Source organism: Primulina eburnea, chromosome 18, assembly GCF_022965805.1.
Source record: "Primulina eburnea isolate SZY01 chromosome 18, ASM2296580v1, whole genome shotgun sequence".
In the NCBI taxonomy this organism is placed as follows: Eukaryota; Viridiplantae; Streptophyta; class Magnoliopsida; order Lamiales; family Gesneriaceae; genus Primulina; species Primulina eburnea.
The window spans coordinates 2,671,536-2,691,428 of NC_133118.1; the positions used below are offsets into that span (position 1 = coordinate 2,671,536).

At 37.0% G+C, this 19,893-nt stretch overlaps 2 protein-coding genes across 2 annotated transcripts; one reads left to right on the forward strand and one right to left on the reverse strand.

Annotated features, from left to right (window-relative positions):
• The first annotated feature begins 3,342 nt into the window (after positions 1-3,342).
• Positions 3,343-5,339, forward strand: LOC140819742 (uncharacterized). The gene has a single exon (XM_073179928.1). The coding sequence runs from the start codon at positions 3,512-3,514 to the stop codon at positions 5,303-5,305; it is 1,794 nt and encodes a 597-aa protein (XP_073036029.1). The 5' UTR covers positions 3,343-3,511; the 3' UTR covers positions 5,306-5,339.
• A 12,172-nt stretch (positions 5,340-17,511) lies between these two features.
• Positions 17,512-19,292, reverse strand: LOC140819482 (protein BYPASS1-LIKE-like). Its single transcript, XM_073179600.1, has one exon. The coding sequence runs from the start codon at positions 18,878-18,880 to the stop codon at positions 17,714-17,716; it is 1,167 nt and encodes a 388-aa protein (XP_073035701.1). The 5' UTR covers positions 18,881-19,292; the 3' UTR covers positions 17,512-17,713.
• Positions 19,293-19,893: the final 601 nt, after the last annotated feature.

Sequence of the window (19,893 nt, forward strand, 5' to 3'; positions counted from 1 at the left end):
CAAGCTGATGCACAATCTGCTGTCATGGAGTATAGGGCACGGTTTTTATGTTTCAAGGGCCGGGGCTTGGATGGCGGGTTCCAGGGGCTAGCCAAGGTCGTGGGTGAGTCAAGGAGGGAGTCTTAGCCAAGCTAGGACTCGCGCTCAAGGGCTGGGAGGAGTCCTTGACAGCAAGGACTCCTACCCGAGAATCTGCCATGGGGGTGCGCAGAGTTCAGACTTTGTTCGGGGCATGGGGGCTCGATCTGGGGTTCAAGGGCCGGGTCAAGGTGTTGCACTAGAGTCCTAGGAGGGTGCACGGATGGTTGGTTCATGGGCTGGGACTGCCGGTAAGGGCAAAGAAGCTTGATCAAGAATCCTTGTCCAACATGGTTTCTCGGCCAGCTTATGGTGTATGAGTAGGGGGCTCGTTTTCTGGGTTTGGGGTGTTTTCCGTGCGTTTTCTTGGTCCAGTAGAGTACTCCCGTATGTTGGGCAGGTTCTGGTTCATTATGGTCCGAGGCTAACTCGATAGAATTAGGAGATGGCTCGGGGGCGAAGAGTTTGTGTCATTTGGGGTTTCCTAAACTTGAAAAATTGGAAAACAGCTCACGGGGGTCGAGTCGTGGTCCATAAGGGCTAAAATAATATAAAAAGACTAAATTTAGAATTTAGGAATTTTATATTAAAGTTTGGGATTTTTCGGAATTAAAACGCCTTCAAAACGACAATTTACAAAATAATTTAAAAAGCCTAGTTTTACGCCAAAGAAAATTATGGGAATTTTAGTTTATGCTAAAATAATTATTTGGGACATGTTAGAGTCAAGAAAATCAAGAAAAAAGTCAAAACGTAAAAACGTCACGTCTAGGGGTAAAACGGTCTTTTCACACCGAAAAATTAGTAAATGTCATGACAGTGTCCTAAATGCTGTTTCTATGATGATTTTCAATGTTTATGGATGTTGATGAATTTTAATATGTTAAATTATGATTTTCAAATGTTTATGAAATTTTATAGAATTAATTATTGGACATTTAAAAGAAATAGTGTATGCTTGGTTTCAAAAATAAAAACGATACGTATATGCATGATTTTTATTAAGTGATGATAACATGTTGAAGGACGTGAAGGGATTGTGACTAACAGATGATATGTTGGAGATATCGTGAGGGTTATGGTCCTAGTGGGAGCCCGACGATCGTATTTCCTTGGATACGGATATGTATATGTATATGATGATATGTTATTACATAAGGCCAAGGCCCAGATTGACTGGTGAGAATGTCGCTGGTGTCCCCGCCGTCCAGTACTGTGGTTACATGTAGATGGATCCATCGCCCAACACTTATATGAAAGTCACAATCAATTCAACAAACACGTAAATGAATATGTATATGTTGACGATGATATGTATATGCTTATGAACACACGAAAATGTTTATGATTTATTTTACAAGTTCATGAAAATGCTATTTTAGTACAAGTATTTTTCACTGTTGCATGTGGTTTTATATGTATTACTCATTATCAAGGATATGTGTGTTGAGTCTTTAGACTCACTAGGTGTGTTGATGCAGGTAATAATATAATAATTATGATGTGAGAGGAATTGATGGGTGATTTTGCTAGGACTGTCGGTGCACACAACTCGAGGACCAGCGCTTCTTCTTTTCCGCATTTAAGTTTATGAATCATGATTTTAAGTTAAAGATTTTTTGACTATTTATTTATGCTTTTGAGAGATTTTTTAGAGGTTTAGTATGGACTATTATTTTCAAATGATTGTCCTTTTTGGTTTGGTAAAATAGTAGACGTTTTCATTTTTATGACTATTACACTTGATTTTTAAATGCTAGTTGGTTGATGTTTTATTTTAAAGGGCAAAATATTTTATATAAAAAAAATATTTTTAGGTCGTGGCCAAAATTGAGAGATTAAAAAAAAATTAGTACTTTTAAAGCAATAAAAATGGCTGACGTTTCATCTGTATTTGGAAACATACATATGATTTAAAAAGATATCTATTGCAGATGAAGTCTACGTATAGATCAGTTAGACATGCTTTTAAATTTCTCCGACTCTTTGATTTTTTGAATTCTCCGATCTTCTGGATTTCTTGAAAAGGCTTTCTACACGATCAAAGCAAGCAGACACTGATAATTTATTATCAGATCAATGGAGGATCAATTTGTGCTTAGAAATTTCTTTGTGAAATCTTTGTAATTGAGAGTAAAAGTCTTACTGCTCATTTTGATTAAGATTGAAGTATACTAAGGGAGTGTTTGGTTTGAGGGATAAGGTGGGTTTATTTTTCTTAGCCCACCTTATCCCTTGTTTGGTACGCATGATTATTTAACCAGGTCAATTCCTCTTATGAATGATTAAGTTATATTAGGTGGGTTAAAATAATACCTCCTCACCCTCTAGGATTATTTATCCAACTCTTAATACATCATATTTTTCCAATTTTACCCTTCTCTTATATTCAAACTTACCACCACTTCCCGCCACCGACCGCCGCCGGCCGACCATCGGCCGACTGCCGACGGACCGCCGGCCGCCGGCTGATTTTTCCGGCCGGCCGTTTCCAGCAGGCCGCCGCCCCGCAAAGGGGAAGGGCAATTTTGTCTTTTCATCAAAAAATTCAAATTTATCCTACACTTAAAAATCTTACCAAACATAATATACACCATATATTACAATCCTACCACAATCATTTTGTTTATCATTTATATATTAATCATTAGTTTATCATATCCTTCCAACCAAACGTAGCCTAAGAGTTTCTGTTAGGCAGTAATAAGTCATACTGAAGTGAGTGATTTCAAACTGTTTGTAATTACGAAAGTCTTTTATTTTAATATTTCCACTAGGAAGAATGAGTAACGTAGAAGTATTGAAGTCTCTAAACATCTAGAAACAACATGTGCATATTTACATTTCAGTCTACCGGCATTTAATTTTCACTTGATTGCCTAACTGAGTTTTTTATATAAGCTATTTTGTTCAAACCATTTCAGTCCGTCTATTTTTGCACAGTTTACATTGTTGACTTACTGAGAATCCAACTAACAAGAATTTATTTTAATATTGCTAACCCGACTGAAATATTATTTTGATTATTTATTCATCATCTATCTAAATTAACCTTCGATCCTAACAAATTTTCTATCACGATGCAGTATTTTTCTTTATCATGAGTGGCTATTATATTGTAATACTTGGAATGTTATACAATTTAAAATGGAATTCATTTTAATTATTCTTAAATTTACTATATATATTATAATTGAACAAATTCATTTTAATTTTGTTCATAAATTTACTATATATATCTTAATTTAATTTACTATATATATATAGTATAAAATTCTGAACAAATCGGACTCTGATCATAAATCAAACAGTAATCGGACTCAAGTTCGTATAAAAGTCTGAACAAACCTGTTCATAAATCAAAGGTTCAAATCGCAAACGAAGAAATGAAGATCATCATTGGTGAGTTTTTTCTACTGTTGATTAAAGAAATATGAGGAGAAATCAGGCGATTGCTCTGAATCGGAGACGAATTTTAGGTCCGGCTGTGAGTAATTATCCATATTCTTATTTTTGTGCTACATTTCATGGTGTAAGATCTCAGAAAGAAGAAGAAAAACCCATTTTACTACATGAACCGAGATTTGATTTTAGTGGTATAAATGAGCTGGACGATGCTGTGTGCATGTTTCGTGAAATGGTGAGAGTGAGACCGAAGCCTTCTGTTATTGAATTCAACAAGCTATTGACTGTGGTTGGAAAGATGAAACACTATTATGCTGCACTTTTAATGTTTGATGAAATGCGTCAGTTGGGTGTTCTCGATGATTTCACCATGAATATAGTGATTAATTGCTATTGTCAGCTGAATCGAGTAGATTTGGGGGTCTCGATCTTGTGTAGCTTCTTCAAGCTTGGTCATGAACCAGACACAATCACCTTTAGCACTCTCATCAAAGGGTTCTTTTCGGCAGATAAGGCTTCTCATGCGGTAGAGATTTTTAAGAAGTTATTAAGAGAGAAACTATGTGAGCCAAACGAATTCACATATCTAGCCGTAATAAATGGTCTGTGCAAAGCTGGGCACACTCTCATGGCCCGTGATTTGCTTGGTATGTTGGAAAAAGGAACTTGCAGACCTGATGTCTACTCTTATAACACGGTACTCGATAGTCTCAGTAAAGATAAGATGGTAGATGATGCACTCCGATTATTGTACAATATGGTTGAGAAAGGGGTTTCGCCAAATGTCGTTACTTACAATTCATTGATCCAGAGCCTTTGCAATTTTGGCCGATGGAAAGAGGTGAAAGACTTGTTTATTGACATGCAATGTCTCAACATCTATCCAGATGTGATTACTTTTAACATATTGGTCGATGCGTTTTGCAAGGAAGGAATGATTATTGAGGCAGAGGATTTGTTGAAAAGCATGAAGAAAAGAAATATTTCGCCTGATATTGTCACGTATAATGCCTTGATAGATGGATATTGTTTTCGAGGAGAAATGGATAGAGCACGAAGATTGTTTGATTCCTTGGAATTTATGGGTTTCAAGCCGTGTATCATTAGCTACAGCAGCATGCTTGATGGATACCTTAAGAAAGGAATGGTGGATGAAGCTTGGAATGTTTTTCATGAAATTTCCTCCAAGGGTTTGGGGCCTACAACAATTTCCTACACCATCATGTTACAAGGATTATTTCGTGCAGGTAGATATGAAGCTGGTCAGAAGCTTTTCAATGAGATGGAAGCTCACAAAGTATATCCCGACATAATTACTTATTCTGTTATGTTGCAAAGCTTGTGTAAGACTCGACAATTTACCCAAGCATTTTCGTTTCTGCAAACTATGGAAGATAGAGGTCTCAATCCTAACATAGTCATCTATTCTATCTTGATAGATGGATTATCCAAGGGTGGAAAACCTGATGTTGCTAGAATTCTTTTCAACCAACTTCATTTGAAAGGTTTGAAGCCCAATGTTGTTATTTATAACAGCATGATCTTCTCACTTTGCCTAGAGGGACATGTACAAGAGGCAAAACATATGCTGATCGATATGGAAAAAAGTGGTTGTACACCCAATAGTGTGACATTCAACGTTTTTGTTCAAAACTTGCTAAAAAGAGAAGAACTTAACGAGGCAATGCAACTCTCGGAAGAAATGGTAAGAAGGGGTTTCTCAGGTGATGCAACAACCGTGTCCATGCTATTTCATAAGTTCGAGGAATGTCGAGATAGTGTTCTGCTGGATATGATGAAAAGGCTTGTTCCAAGAAAATGAATAATCCTTCTCTGAAACCTCAGTTTCCCTAAGTTCCTAATTGAAGTCATATACATCTTTCCATACCAATAAAGATATGAAACTACTCACATATAATGGTAAGTTTGTACTCTCTAAAAATCTAATGATTGCTGAAGCATCGGTTATATGTTGGATGCATCTAAGTTTATTGCAAAACTTTAGTCGGTTTAGCAACTTGTTTTTTGTAATTTCAATTTAATTTTTATTTCCTTGTGTCAGTTGATTGTTCGTGGGACATGGAAGTCTAAAGAGAAGGCAGGTTTAAGAAAGACCTGGTCTGCTATTATTTACAGATGGTACTGAATTAAGTATGATTTCTACGCCCGATTGTGTTACAGTCAATGTTTTTGTCCAAAGCTTGCTGAAAAGAAGAGAATTTTATGAGGCAGTGCTCCTCTCGGCAGAAATCCAGAGTTCCGGACGTGCTTGTCAAATCGACACTTCTTTCAAAGAAAATTGTATCATCCAGTACAAACCAATACAAGCTCTGTTTGGGTCGTATATGGAATAGAGGAGACATCTTGAATATTTTGAACCGTGATTTAAATATACCAAATATCCACTCATCAGCATTCCTCAAAGAAGCATGACGAAGATTGAACAACTCTTTGGCATCTTCAGGGTGACGACTTGATCTGTGAATTTTTGAAGATGATAACGTACATCTCAAAAAAGAGCCAAGAATTGACGTCAATTTGGATATCCACTAGAAAATATTTACCTATCAAATCATTTTTTTAGAGTTCGTTAACTAATGAATAATATACATGATATTTGAAAACTACAAAAAATATAAATAGTCATGTAATATATAAACAATATATCAAATAAAAAAATAAACAAGACAATTATTTGTATCTGAAAATAAATAATAAGTATGTTAAAATATTTGTTTGTGTATATATATATATATATATTATTCAAGTTAATGAAAAATATCATGTGTAAGAATTCTTAAGGGCGGGTTTTTTCGCGTTATTCACTCGTCTGCCACTGAGAACACCACTTCCCGTCCGACTTGCATGTGTTAAGCATGCTAATACATGCTGTAATGCCCGAGATTTAATCATTATAATCAGACGAGTGATTATTGACATGATTGAGGTTATAAGAACTTAAATGACGAGGCCGGGCGTCGTTGCATGGTTAGCCAAGAAATTGGGACAGAACCTTCGGCGCTCGAGCGGTAGAAAGAGACCGCCCGAGCGCCAATGCACCATAAGGTTACCCTTTGGACAGAATGTCTCGCGCCCGAGCGGTAGTTTTTGACCGCCCGAGCGCGAGAGGAGGACAGTATGAGAATTCGGACAGTATGTTCGGCGCCCGAGCGGTACATTTCAACCGCTCGAGCGCCACCTAAGAATGGTAAAAGGTAGCCACGTTGTGGTTACATGCATGGTGAGTGTATATATATATATATATATATATATACACACGATTCTTTCCTCAGAATTTAGTAGGAAACGAGAAAAGGGAAGCACGAGAAAGTAGTGAAAAATCCTTACGCCTTTTGTGCGAAATCCGTCCGTCAGATTTTGAATCCGACTTAAGTACTGTGTTCCTATCAACGCAGGCTACAACTGGACGTAAGTTTTATTACGTTTAGACAAGATTTGAATTTATGATATTGTCAGAATTGAATATGATTCAGATACGGTGTTCCTGCTACAGTAGATATTATAGAATTGAAGTCAGATTGAAGAACAGATTGTTTCTGTATTTGTTATGATTTTCGAAAGATATTGACAGAGATTCGATATCAGATTTGTGTTATCGTTGAGATTAGGAGTTATGTCAGTATTGATTATGAGTTTTGGTATTATATCTGTGATGTTTGGATTGACGGGATTATCGAGACAATATTATTATACCGTCGAAAACATCAGTTGATTGATATTGATCAGAGTCGGTAGTGATTTAGATTTTATTATGATACCGTATGTCGATTGACATTGATCAGAGTATATTTTGATTTAAATATTGATCAGAGCATGTTCCGGATTGGGTTATTTATTGATATTGTGACTGTTCAATATTGTGATTACCAGATTTGGGAAGGGACCGAGATAGAGTCGGGAATTCTTCTTCATCTTCTGAACGAGAAGATAAAGGTATAAGTCAATGTGGTATTGGGAGATGGACTTGAGTCGGTTTAGACTTGGGTTTCCCTAAATCACATACTTTACTTTATTGCCTTGATATTTGCATTGATTGATTGTTATAATTGTTTTCTTGAGTTATAGATTTCAGGTATTAGAAGAGTAATCTTATGACAGAAGTGCCGTTAGTGGAGGATCGCCACGGGCACATTGCACGATGTCATAAGATGGTGTATTGGCGGATGTGCCAAAGTCTGTCACTGGATGTTTGGCTATCGATGTGGATAGGATGGTGGCTTTTTCTATTACTGTTAATCAGTATTGTATCGATGTGGATAGATTAGTAGCTCTTCTATTACTGTTAATCGATGTCATATCGATGTGGATAGAATTAGAGTTGCTTCTATTACTGTTAATCGGTACTATATTGATGTGGATAGAATAATAGCTTCCTCTATTACTGGTAATCGATACCGTATCGATGTGGATAGAACTGGAGTCTTTTCTATTACTGTTGATCGATACCATATCGGCGTGGATAGAACTGGAGTCTTTTCTATTACTGCTAGTCGATATACGCATGCCAACGTCTGGAACCGGGATCCCTAGACTAGGATTGAGTCTAGTCTGAATTTTGTAGCTACGAGTATAGTTGACAGTGTGTTATTGATTATGTTTTAGATTCGTTACATATTGTTGATACCTGATTACATGCTTTATATTGTTTATATGATTGCATGTTTCGTTGATTTATACTGGGAGTATATTCTCACCGGTTTATCCGGCTGTTGTCTTGTCTGTATGTGTACTTGACAACAGGTGGGACAGGTTCAGGGTCGAGGAGATGAGGAGAGATCGAGTTAGAGTGAAGACTTCGGACTTTGATCTGAGATAGGGTTTGAACAATGGATATTAGATGTTAAACTCTAATTTGAATAAATGTTTTGTAATACAGGATTTGTATTTTATATACTGAGATGTATATATGTTTTATTTCACTACGTTCCGCAATTTAAAAAGAAAAATTTTTAGACCCTGTTTTATAATTGATTAATTAGTCCCAATGATGATTAAGAACTTGATTAGCGTCCGGGTCCCCACACATGCCGCCAACATTCTCGCTTTTTTTACTACCTAAGGCTTCGATACATTTCGAAATCGAAAAATCTCTACTTTTGAGTTATATCAAAATTAAGATATAGATTAACTAAAATTACAGAAGATAATTAAACATGAGATGTTATATAATAATTAATAAAAAAATAAATTTTACTTAATAAAAATAATTACAAGTAAATAAAATATTATAATTTTTTATTATGTAGTGTAATAATTTTTTTAAAATTTTAATAAATATAATTTTAAATTTTATGAGGTTTTATGACTAGAACTCCAAAAATAAAATGAACGATGTTAATAATTTTTATTTTAAACTATTTTTAGTCATAAAAAATATGTTTTTTAAAAAGTACAAATAAAAGGAAATAAATAGATGAGAAAAGAATGAAAATTTTAGTGTTTGAATTGAGAATGTGAGTTTGAGATATCTCTCGATTAAGTGTGTATTCAAATCTTTAGGTTGAATCAAAGATTTTTGTTGACATTTTATTGTTTTATTTTAGACTATAATTCTTGTACTTAATAGAATTTCATAGAGTCATTAAAAATTTATTGACATTTTGAATACATATAAACTTTTATAAATTTTTTAAAAGTCAAGTTTGAATATTACATGACTTTTTAAAATTTTACAAAAGTTTACATTGAATGTCACTAAACTTTTATAGAGTATGTAAAAGTCTAGTTTGAATATCTCTAGACATTTAAGCTCCATAAAAGTCATTAAAAGTTTAGAACTAATACACTCCCTTAGTTTTCAATGAACCAATACACCCCCTTAGGTCATCTCCAATCCATATCCTCTATTTTTCATCATCTATCCTCCAAAATAGAGATCATGGATATCTATTTTCAAAAACCTTCTCCAACACACATCCTCTAAATATTATCAAATACTCTATTCATTTAATTTATTTCATTTTCAGCCCATATCATCTAAATATTATCAAATACTCTAATTTACTTCACAAATACTCTAATTTACTTCACCATCCGATTCCGATCTTACACCGTACTAATTTACTCTCATGATTGCAATGAACTAAAAATATGTTTATCTTTATTATTGTGTGTGTGTGTGTTTTTTTTTTTTTTGGTGATATGTCACTTTTAGTATTGTCTACGTTTTTATGTCTAAAAATATCACATGTTTATCAATTTAAATTAAGTCAATAATAAGTGTTTGTAATAAAATGTGTTATGTATTTCTTTGTCATTAAATTATTCATTAGTTCTATTTGATAACTGTTATAAATAGTAAATTATAATTAATTTATTAAAAAATTAAAACAAAGTTTGATCGACAAGGTCGACCCAAACTTTATCTTGGTCGACCAAAGCAAGATACAAGCATGCTTTGGCTTTGGTCGACCAAAGCACCACCAAATCTGCTTTGGTCGACCCAAGTGTGGGTGCATGAGTCGACCAAGTTTGTGTGTGGGTCGATCCTTTTTTCTTCAAGCCACAAGTCGATCAACAAAAGGACTATATTGTAATTTTTAAATTATCTATTTTGTAATTATTTCTCACTCTTTTTCAATCCTTCATATGAACAGTGATATTCTATAAATAGAGGATCACTGTTGCATACTCTAAAATAGAGGAAACAAATAGAGCACGGTTGGAGAGGATTTCATCCTCCATAATAGAGGATTCCTCAATTATGGAGGACAGTTAGAGATGCCCTTAGCGTTTCCACTCCCTCATGGTCCTTATTAGAGCAGATGACTTGAAATTCTGACAATGAAATCCATGTTGACATAATCTTTGATGGATTAAATTTGAACAGCAGCGATCTTTACCTGTTAAATGAACTTTCTCCTTTGTTCTAAGTCATCTGCTCTAACGAGGACCTTGAGAGAGGGGGAAGACTAAGCTCGTGAAAAACTCGAACTCGGTTCATTAATAACTCGTTTATAATGTTTAACGAGTATGGATCGAGCTTGTCAAGTGGGCTTGTTTTCGAGCTCATTAAACATAATAGAGCTCAAGTTCGAGCTGGTTTCGAGTTCGTTAAAGATAGAATCGAGATTGATTATATAATAAAATGTATCTCTACATATAAACAAAAATGTTAAATTAAACCAAAAAAAGTGTAAATCCATTGATAAATAACCAAACAGCAAACCTAACAACTAAAAAAACTTAAACAAACCATACAAATGAAAATGTTCGCGAACAATAAACAAGCTGAGCTTTAGCTCGCGAACCACATAATCGAGCCGAGCTCAAGCTCAAACTCAATCTCACAAACAGGCTCGTGAGCTTTAACTACCCAAGATTTTCCTCGCATGACTGTGAGTAATCATCTATTTTCTTGTTTCTTTCAAAGAGTAAGACAAACAAGAAGAAAACACCATTTCTGATGTGAATTTTACATTTAATACTGCTTTGTGATGCTACTATTTCAGCTCTTGAACTCTTATCATTGCCTTCTCCCTCCCACAAGGTCTTTGTTAGAGCAGATGAGTTGAAATTCTGGCAATGAAATCCACGTGGCATCTTCTAGAAAAAGTCTAAAAACTATGAAGAACAGTTCAAAGTTTTAAAAAATTAAATAAAAGAGTTTATTCACCATCTTCTAAACTCAAAATCCGATCACAGTAATCAATTTACGACACTTCTTCATCTTCAGAAAAACTCTTATGAGATCATCTCGTGGTCAAATTTCGATAGACATGTATTCTATCCAACTTGACAAATGAAAAATATTATTTTTTTATGTCAAAAGTATTACTTTTTTACTCCAGATAGGAGCTGAGTCTACTACTATAACAGATATAGATCCATGAGACTGTCTTGCAAAAAACTTACTAATTAATTTTATTGTATTTTTATCATAATTAGCGCTTCTCGTGTTAAAAAAATGTTTAAATTGAAAAATCTGATAAAGGAATATCAATATAAAGGGTTGCACATGACGGAAACTCTTTCTTCGTCACGCAGTTTGTCTGAATTTCTGCAAAGGAGAAGTGTCATCTTTGACTTCTTTCCTTGTATACTGACACACATGATAAAAAATGCATTTGGTAATTCTTCATTTTCAAAATAAAAATAGGCTTAAAACGATCAAGACTTAGCCATAAAGTGTGAGACTGGTCAACCCTACCGATATTCACACTAAAAAGTGTTGTCGTTGATCTTATTCTTGAGACAATAATCGAGCAATCAATCAAGCAATGAAGAATAATAGTGCGAGAGAATTATAGTGGTTCGGACTATAACTCAGTCCTACATCCACTCCATCTAGAACCAATCCACTAACACAAGGGAGAACCAGTTTTACAGTGACACACGCACGCTATCCCTTATCACTCTGATATTTATCTTTACACGCACAAAAGAAAGCTAATGACCAGAAGTTACAGGATCTCTTGCCTTCTGAATGAATGCTCAACCATGTGCTTCTGTTCCCTTCTTATCTCTGCTGCAAAGACGAAGCAGCAACTAACTCAACGGTCAATGAATGGGCTGTGTTATATTCCAGGCCCATATCCCCAATTGATCCTTGAATAAGTGATAAGCCTTCCAACAGAAATATCTGGCCCATTACTGATGTACAGCGTAAACCACACCACAAATCTCCACCTTGGTTTAGTCTGATGATCCTTGATCAGTTCCTCTGTTTCCTCAGATCCTTGGCATACTTCCAACATTGATTGATCTCAAACAATGTTGGAACTTGGTACTAGTAACTGGTTTTGTTAACATGTCAGCAGGGTTCTCATCTGTAGAGATTTTCTTCATTTTAATCGTACCTTCCTCAACTAAATTTCTGATAAAATGAGATCTCACATCAATATGCTTTGATCGTTCATGATGCATAGGATTTCTGGTCAAGTGCAAAGCACTTTGACTATCACTAAACAGAGTTACCTCCACCTTATCGCTGATCAATTCTCCAATCAATCCTTTCCACCATAAGGCCTCTTTTGCAGCTTCGGTAATAGCAATATACTCAGCCTCTGTAGTGGATAATGCAACAATAGATTGGAGAGTTGCTTTCCAGCTTATCAGATTTCCATCCCACATGAATGTATAACCAGAAATTGATCTTCTTTTATCAAGGTCTCCTGCATAGTCCGCATCTACATATCCTACCAACATATTTCCAGTGGTATGTTGTCCTTCACCATACACCAAACCTTGATCCACTGAACCTTTAAGATATCTCAGCACCCACTTCACTGCCTCCCAATGCATCTTCCCAGGTTTTGACATAAACCTGCTAACAACACTCGAAGCATGAGCCAGATCAGGTCTAGTACAGACCATGGCGTACATAAGGCTTCCAGTAGCATTAGAATATGGAACTTTCATCATAAGTTCCTGCTCATCTATTGTTTTTGGGCATTGGTTATCAGACAATCTGAAGTGAGTTGCCAAGGGAGTCGAGACTTCTTTTGATCTATCCATTCGAAATCTCTCAAGAACTTTCTGTATGTATGTGCTTTGTGACAAGTACATCTTCTTGTTGTGTCTGTCCCGCAGGATTTGAATTCCTAAGATCTTCTTTGCAGGCCCTAAGTCCTTCATTTCAAACTCTTTGGACAATTTCTCCTTCAGTTTCAGAATCTCATTTTTATCTTTACTGGCCATCAATATATCATCCACATAGAGCATCAAGAACACTTTACATCCCCTTGATGTCTTCTTGAAATAAACACAACAGTCATACTTGCTTCTGGTAAAAGAATCTTCAATCATGAAGTTGTCAAACCGCTTATACCATTGTCGAGGGGATTGCTTTAATCCATAGAGGGATCTCTTGAGTAAACATACTTTCCCTTCCATTCCAGGTACCACACAGCCTTGTGGTTGATTCATGTAGATAGTTTCATCAAGATTTCCATGTAGGAAGGCTGTCCTCACATCCATTTGTTCCAACTCCAAATCTTGTGAGGTTACTAGAGACAATAGTACCCTGATAGAGGTGTGTTTCACAACCGGGGAGAAGATTTCATTAAAATCAACTCTTTCTCTTTGGGTGAACCCCCTTGCTACCAGCCTTGCTTTGAATCTTGGCTTCTCCACACCAGGAATTCCTTCCTTTTTCTTAAAAAACCACTTGCAGCTGACCAATTTGTGTCCCTTTGGCAAATCCACCAGCTTCCACGTTTGATTTTTGTGGAGAGAGATTAGCTCTTCCTCCATAGCTGAATTCCATATTTCCTTATCTGGACAACTTATGGCTTCTTCATAGGATCTTGGTTCATCTTCACCGATGTCCTCAGCTACGTTCAGGGCATAAGCTATCAAATCAGCATAGCCAAACCTTGCTGGAGGTTTAATCTCTCTTCTTTCTAGATCTCTTGACAATACATAATCATCAAGGTGGCGTTCATTCTTGTCAACCTCAGTTTTCTGTTCATTTTGGTCAGCTTGGTATGTCTGCCTAAAACCTGATGATGGTGATTCCATAGGCTCCACCTTAGGATGAATATCAGTCCAGTTTTCTCTTGGGAGTGCAGTGAGCTCAGTTTGGGAGTGATCTTGTAGGAGATCTTTTTCATTAAATGTGATATCCCTGCTTATCATACACTTCCCCAACACTCCCTCCTTCATCCACACTCTATAACTTTTGACCCCATCAGGGTAGCCTAAGAAGATCACCTTCTTTGCCCTTGGTTTTAGCTTCCCTTCGCTCACATGCATATACACAGTGGAGCCAAATATCTTCAAGTGATCATAGGTGGCAGGTTTTCCAGACCAGACTTCCATTGGTGTTTTCATATCTAAGGCAGTAGAGGGACAACGGTTGATTAGATAGGCTGCTGTATTTACAGCTTCTCCCCAGAAATTCATTGGTAACTTGGCACTGGACAGCATGCATCTCACTCTTTCCAGTAGGGTTCTATTCATGCGTTCAGCCAATCCATTTTGTTGGGGTGTATACCTTACTGTAAGGTGTCTAGCAATTCCATGCTTCTTGCACAATTCAGTGAATTCTTTTTCCACAAACTCTAATCCATTATCTTTCCTTAATCTTTTAATTCTCTTGCCTGTCTGGTTTTCCACCAAAGCCTTCCATTCAATGAACTTATGTATTGCCTCATTTTTCTGCTTCATCGTGTAAAGCCACACTCTCCTAGAGAAATCATCTATAAAGGTAATGAAGTACTTGGCACCTCCATGTGTAAGTGTTTTGGAAGGCCCCCAAACATCAGAATGTATGTAATCAAGGGTAGCTTTTGTCCTATGTACTGCCTTAGAGAACTTAACCCTTGTTTGCTTCCCAAAGACACAATGCTCACAGAAATCCAGACTTCCAAGTTTGTCATTTCCCAAAACTCCTTGCTTGCCTAACTCATGGAGTCCTCGTTCACTCACATGACCCAACCTCAGGTGCCAAAGCTTTATGTTATTTCTTGTATCCTCAGCCGTGAGGGCCATCCTATATGTGCAGGTCTTTCCTACCAGCATATACAAGCCATTTGTGATACATCCTCTCATAATGACTAGAGCACCTTTGGTTACTGTGAGAACTCCATCTCTTGCTTTAAAACAGTAGCCGAGTTTGTCCAAGGTTCCAAGGGAAATAAGATTTCTTTTGAGGCCAGGAATGTATCTGACTTCAGAGAGAGTTTTGATGGATCCATCAGCAACTTTGAGTTTTATGGATCCTACTCCTTCTATCTTGCACGATACATCATTTCCCATGAGAACCTGACCACCATCTATTCTGGTAAACTCATGAAACCATTCCTTGTGTGGGCTCATGTGAAAAGAGCACCCGGAATCCAGAATCCATTCACTATCAGTTTTGTCAGTGGAAACGAGGAGGACATCTGCACTTTCATATCCGTCTTGAACAGCAGCCACATCTCCTGTATCAGTATCTTTGTCCTTGTATCTCTTGTTCAACTCAGGGCAATCTCTTTTAAAGTGTCCTTCCTTATGACACATGAAACACTTCTTTTTAAACTTATTCCTCGATCTCGATCGAGTGGTGCCCCTTCGTTTATATTCCCTTTTATCGGTGCGGCCTCTCACAAATAACCCTTCGGTTTGTCCTTCATTAAAGACATCAGTCCTCTTATTCATTTCTTTTGACATCAGGGCTGAGTGCACTTCTTCCACCGTAAGGGACTCTCTACCATAGATCATGGTGTCTCTTAGATTTTCATAATGATCTGGTAGAGACCGCAACAATAACAAGGCTTGATCTTCATCATCCATCTTTATGTCAATATTCTCCAGGTCCAAGATGATCTTATTAAAATCATCTACATGATCTTCTATTGATCTCGAGGGATGCATCTTGAAGGTATACAGCTTCTGTTTCAAGAAAAGCCTGTTGGCCAATGACTTTGTCATATACAATAATTCCAGTTTGGCCCAAATTGCCGCAGCGGTTCTCTCCTTTGAAACTTCCCGCAATACCCGATCACTGAGACTAAGAATCAAAGCACTGTGGGCTTTGGCCAAAATTTCTTTCTTCTCTGAATCCTTGGTCGTTGCAGGCAATTTATCTTCTCCAAGAAGTGCGTCTTCAATCCCTTGTTGAACTAGTAGTGCTCTCATCTTCAAGCGCCACAATCCGAAATCATTCTTACCGGTGAATTTCTCGATGTCAAATCTTGCGGAACCCATTCTTTCTTCTTGCGATCGAAACCTGGCTCTGATACCAGTTTGTTGTCGTTGATCTTATTCTTGAGACAATAATCGAGCAATCAATCAAGCAATGAAGAATAATAGTGCGAGAGAATTATAGTGGTTCGGACTATAACTCAGTCCTACATCCACTCCATCTAGAACCAATCCACTAACACAAGGGAGAACCAGTTTTACAGTGACACACGCACGCTATCCCTTATCACTCTGATATTTATCTTTACACGCACAAAAGAAAGCTAATGACCAGAAGTTACAGGATCTCTTGCCTTCTGAATGAATGCTCAACCATGTGCTTCTGTTCCCTTCTTATCTCTGCTGCAAAGACGAAGCAGCAACTAACTCAACGGTCAATGAATGGGCTGTGTTATATTCCAGGCCCATATCCCCAATTGATCCTTGAATAAGTGATAAGCCTTCCAACAGAAATATCTGGCCCATTACTGATGTACAGCGTAAACCACACCACAAAAAGTAATATTATTAGCATAAAAAGTAATACATTTTCATGGATGATCCAAATAAGAGATCCGTCTCACAAAATACAACATATGAGATCGTCTCACATAAGTATATATATATATATATATATATATATATATATATATATATATATATATATATATATATAAATTTACCACTCTCAACTCCCATTGTATACAAAAGATAGTTGCGAACGTGTTGTGGAGGAGCAAAAACAAAATTTCAGGTTAAAAAAAATACAAAAAACTGGTTTTTTAAAATGAAAATTGATTATGCAAACGTTCCCTAGAAAAATGTCGAGAAGATTCTCATCATAATATATATATATAAAAAAAAAAATGCGTCTCTTTGTTCTTTCCTTCCTTTTGACGAGTCTTGAAATGTGAACACGAGAAAAAGTGTAAAGAAACAAAGTGACAAAATATTCCTTGGCTGCAACTATGCAGCCATGTGACGTTTGTGTCAATGCCAATGTGGAATTTTGATGACGATCTAATTGTTTAAGAATGAAATCTTATTGAAACTGTTCATATCCAATTCATCTTTCAGAATCCTATCACACCTCCGATCTTATGAAATAATATGAATTGAGACAGAATTCTGTAAATATGTAATTACTTGGATATATTATCCAGTTATTTCTTTTCCAATCGTCTTGGAAGGGACAAAAGACAGTACGATTCGAACCCAGATGAAGTTCTAATCATGTATATGAGGAAAAAACGAACGTTCGAAGAATTTCTTGAAGATTGTTGTATGATCTAAAAAATTTTCAATCACCATCACCATCGCTACGGATTCGTTACACACTTACACTCAGTGACCATGGGAATTTATGAACGAGGGGATTGAATCTACAAAAGTACAAACTTCAAACAATCAAATGTAAATTTTTAGAAACTTGCATTACATATGATAAGCAGAAAGTCCAGTCTATGAAGCCTAATTTCTTTACAAAATTGTAAATAAGACTGGAACACCTCCCAGCCCTTTTATTCTGGGCACATTCCCTCTCATTATTTCCTTTTCCCTATATCCAAGAAAACCAAAGACACAAACTTTTGGATCAAATTCATCTACTATGATTATTTGCAAGTCCGAAGGAGTCGAGTCCTTCGGTCCTGCACCGCACGATCCTATGGAACACTTGTCTAACTTCGAGTTCCAACGGATCCAATCCGTCCTTTATAGCTTGATGAACCAGAGCCAATTCTTGAACCCTTTCCTTCACTTCTGCTTCTTTTTGCATTGTCAACGGGAAGTGGACAGAATCGGTTAATTCGTTCATATGTCTAGCACACTTTTCGATCCCATGAATCTCCTTCAACAACCCGCAAGAGTTTCTACGGTCCCGTTTCTTGGATTCCTCCGAGATCCTTTCATGTAGTGAAAGGATTGGGTCTGCCCAAACAAACTGCTTTGTAACCGAAAGGTGAATCTGAAGGCCACGATCTTGGCAAGGGATGGCGGCTACGAGTGCCCACATCACAAACAACAACACATGACTCATGGTAAAAACAGCCACATTCAACCTGTTGGTGGAGATGATCTCGTTAGTTTTTGGAGCTACCAAGTTGCTCGCAATTGCTTGAATCTGCCTCGCTGCTGACCAAGTCCTCGAAACACTCCAAGAAAGAGATCTAAAATTACTTAAAGATCTCAGCTCCCTATGTGCATTGTTACGCACAAAAGACCGATTCCTATGAGCAACACTGGAGCTAGACTCTTTCTCATCGAGCATTCCTATAGCCAAATCGATCAACGCCTTCTTGGCACGGCGAAACTGGCCCTCCCCAATGGTTCTCTGACTGTCCAAAGCACACAAAACAATCTCCAATTGTTTCTGCCACTGCCTAATCCGTTCGATCCCATCACGAATGGCGTTACACACATCTAAAGCCTTGAGACTCCTCTCGAAATAATCCGTAATGTACTTGTCCATCGGGGGCTTATTCAACTGGCTCTTGTTTTTAAAGACAATGACTCTGAAATCCTCTTGGCAGCAGAGGAAAGTGTCCAAAAGCTTTCGGATCCACGGGATCGAAAGCAGATCATCGGAGTCCGATGGTGCTAAATCACGGAATCTTTCAGCCACCTGCCTTTGGAAAGCTTCTAATTCAATTTCCTGACCGCTGGATCCGTTCGGAGACTCCATGGAGTGGATTTGATCACGTTTCCTGCTCGAAATAGGGAATCCAAAGCTTGAAGACGATGCTAGATGAAAATCTGTAGCTGGCATATCTTAAATTTACATCAAAATACAGAGAAATTGTTCAAGAAATTAGGAGACAATTGGAACTTTAGATCAAGGCTCAATGGAACAACAAAAGAGGCAAAAAAACCGACACTTGAACCAAAATTTGGGAACCAAAGAACACAAATTTAAGTAAAACCCACAAAACCCAGAAACAAAACACAACAAACAAGATAAAAAAAGCTGATAAATTTCAAGAAATTTCCGAACCCAAGAAAATGCTTGCGAAGAGAACCCAACAGTCACGAGTGATTCTGGACGAAGGAGAGATGAAATGGGGATATTTTGAGACCCTAAACGAAGAGAAAGAGGCTTATATCGAGTGCGATTTGGACCGCGTAATGGGGGATTTTGTTGGGGGAAATGGGGAGAATATTTCAGCGATGTAATGTAATTTGATGGCGAGAATTCGTAGCATTATTACAAGTGAAAAAAGTGCCGAAGAAGGGGTGTGGCCCGCTAATTCATTTACGCGCCACACACACACAGCCAACACGCTTCGCTTTTACACCCTTTATTTTTTTTAGAGTAGGTCTCATATGAGATCGTCTCACGGATTGTGGTCCGCTAATTCATTTACGCACCACACACACAGCCAACACGCTTCGCTTTTACACCCTTTATTTTTTTTAGAGTAGGTCTCATATGAGATCGTCTCACGGATTGTGGCCCGCTAATTCATTTACGCGCCACACACACAGCCAACACGCTTCGCTTTTACACCCTTTATTTTTTTTAGAGTAGGTCTCATTTGAGACCGTCTCACGGATCACAATCTGTGAGACGGGTCAACTCTACCCATATTCACAATAAAAATTAATACTCTTAGTATAAAAAGTAATACTTTTTCATTGATTATCCAAATAAAGATCCGTCTCACAAAATACGATCCGTGAGACCGTCTCACACAAGTTTTTGCATTCTTTTAATACTTCTACTTAATCTTAATCGATACAAAGTTTGTAAATCACGTTAGTCAAATGAATCATCGTAACTAA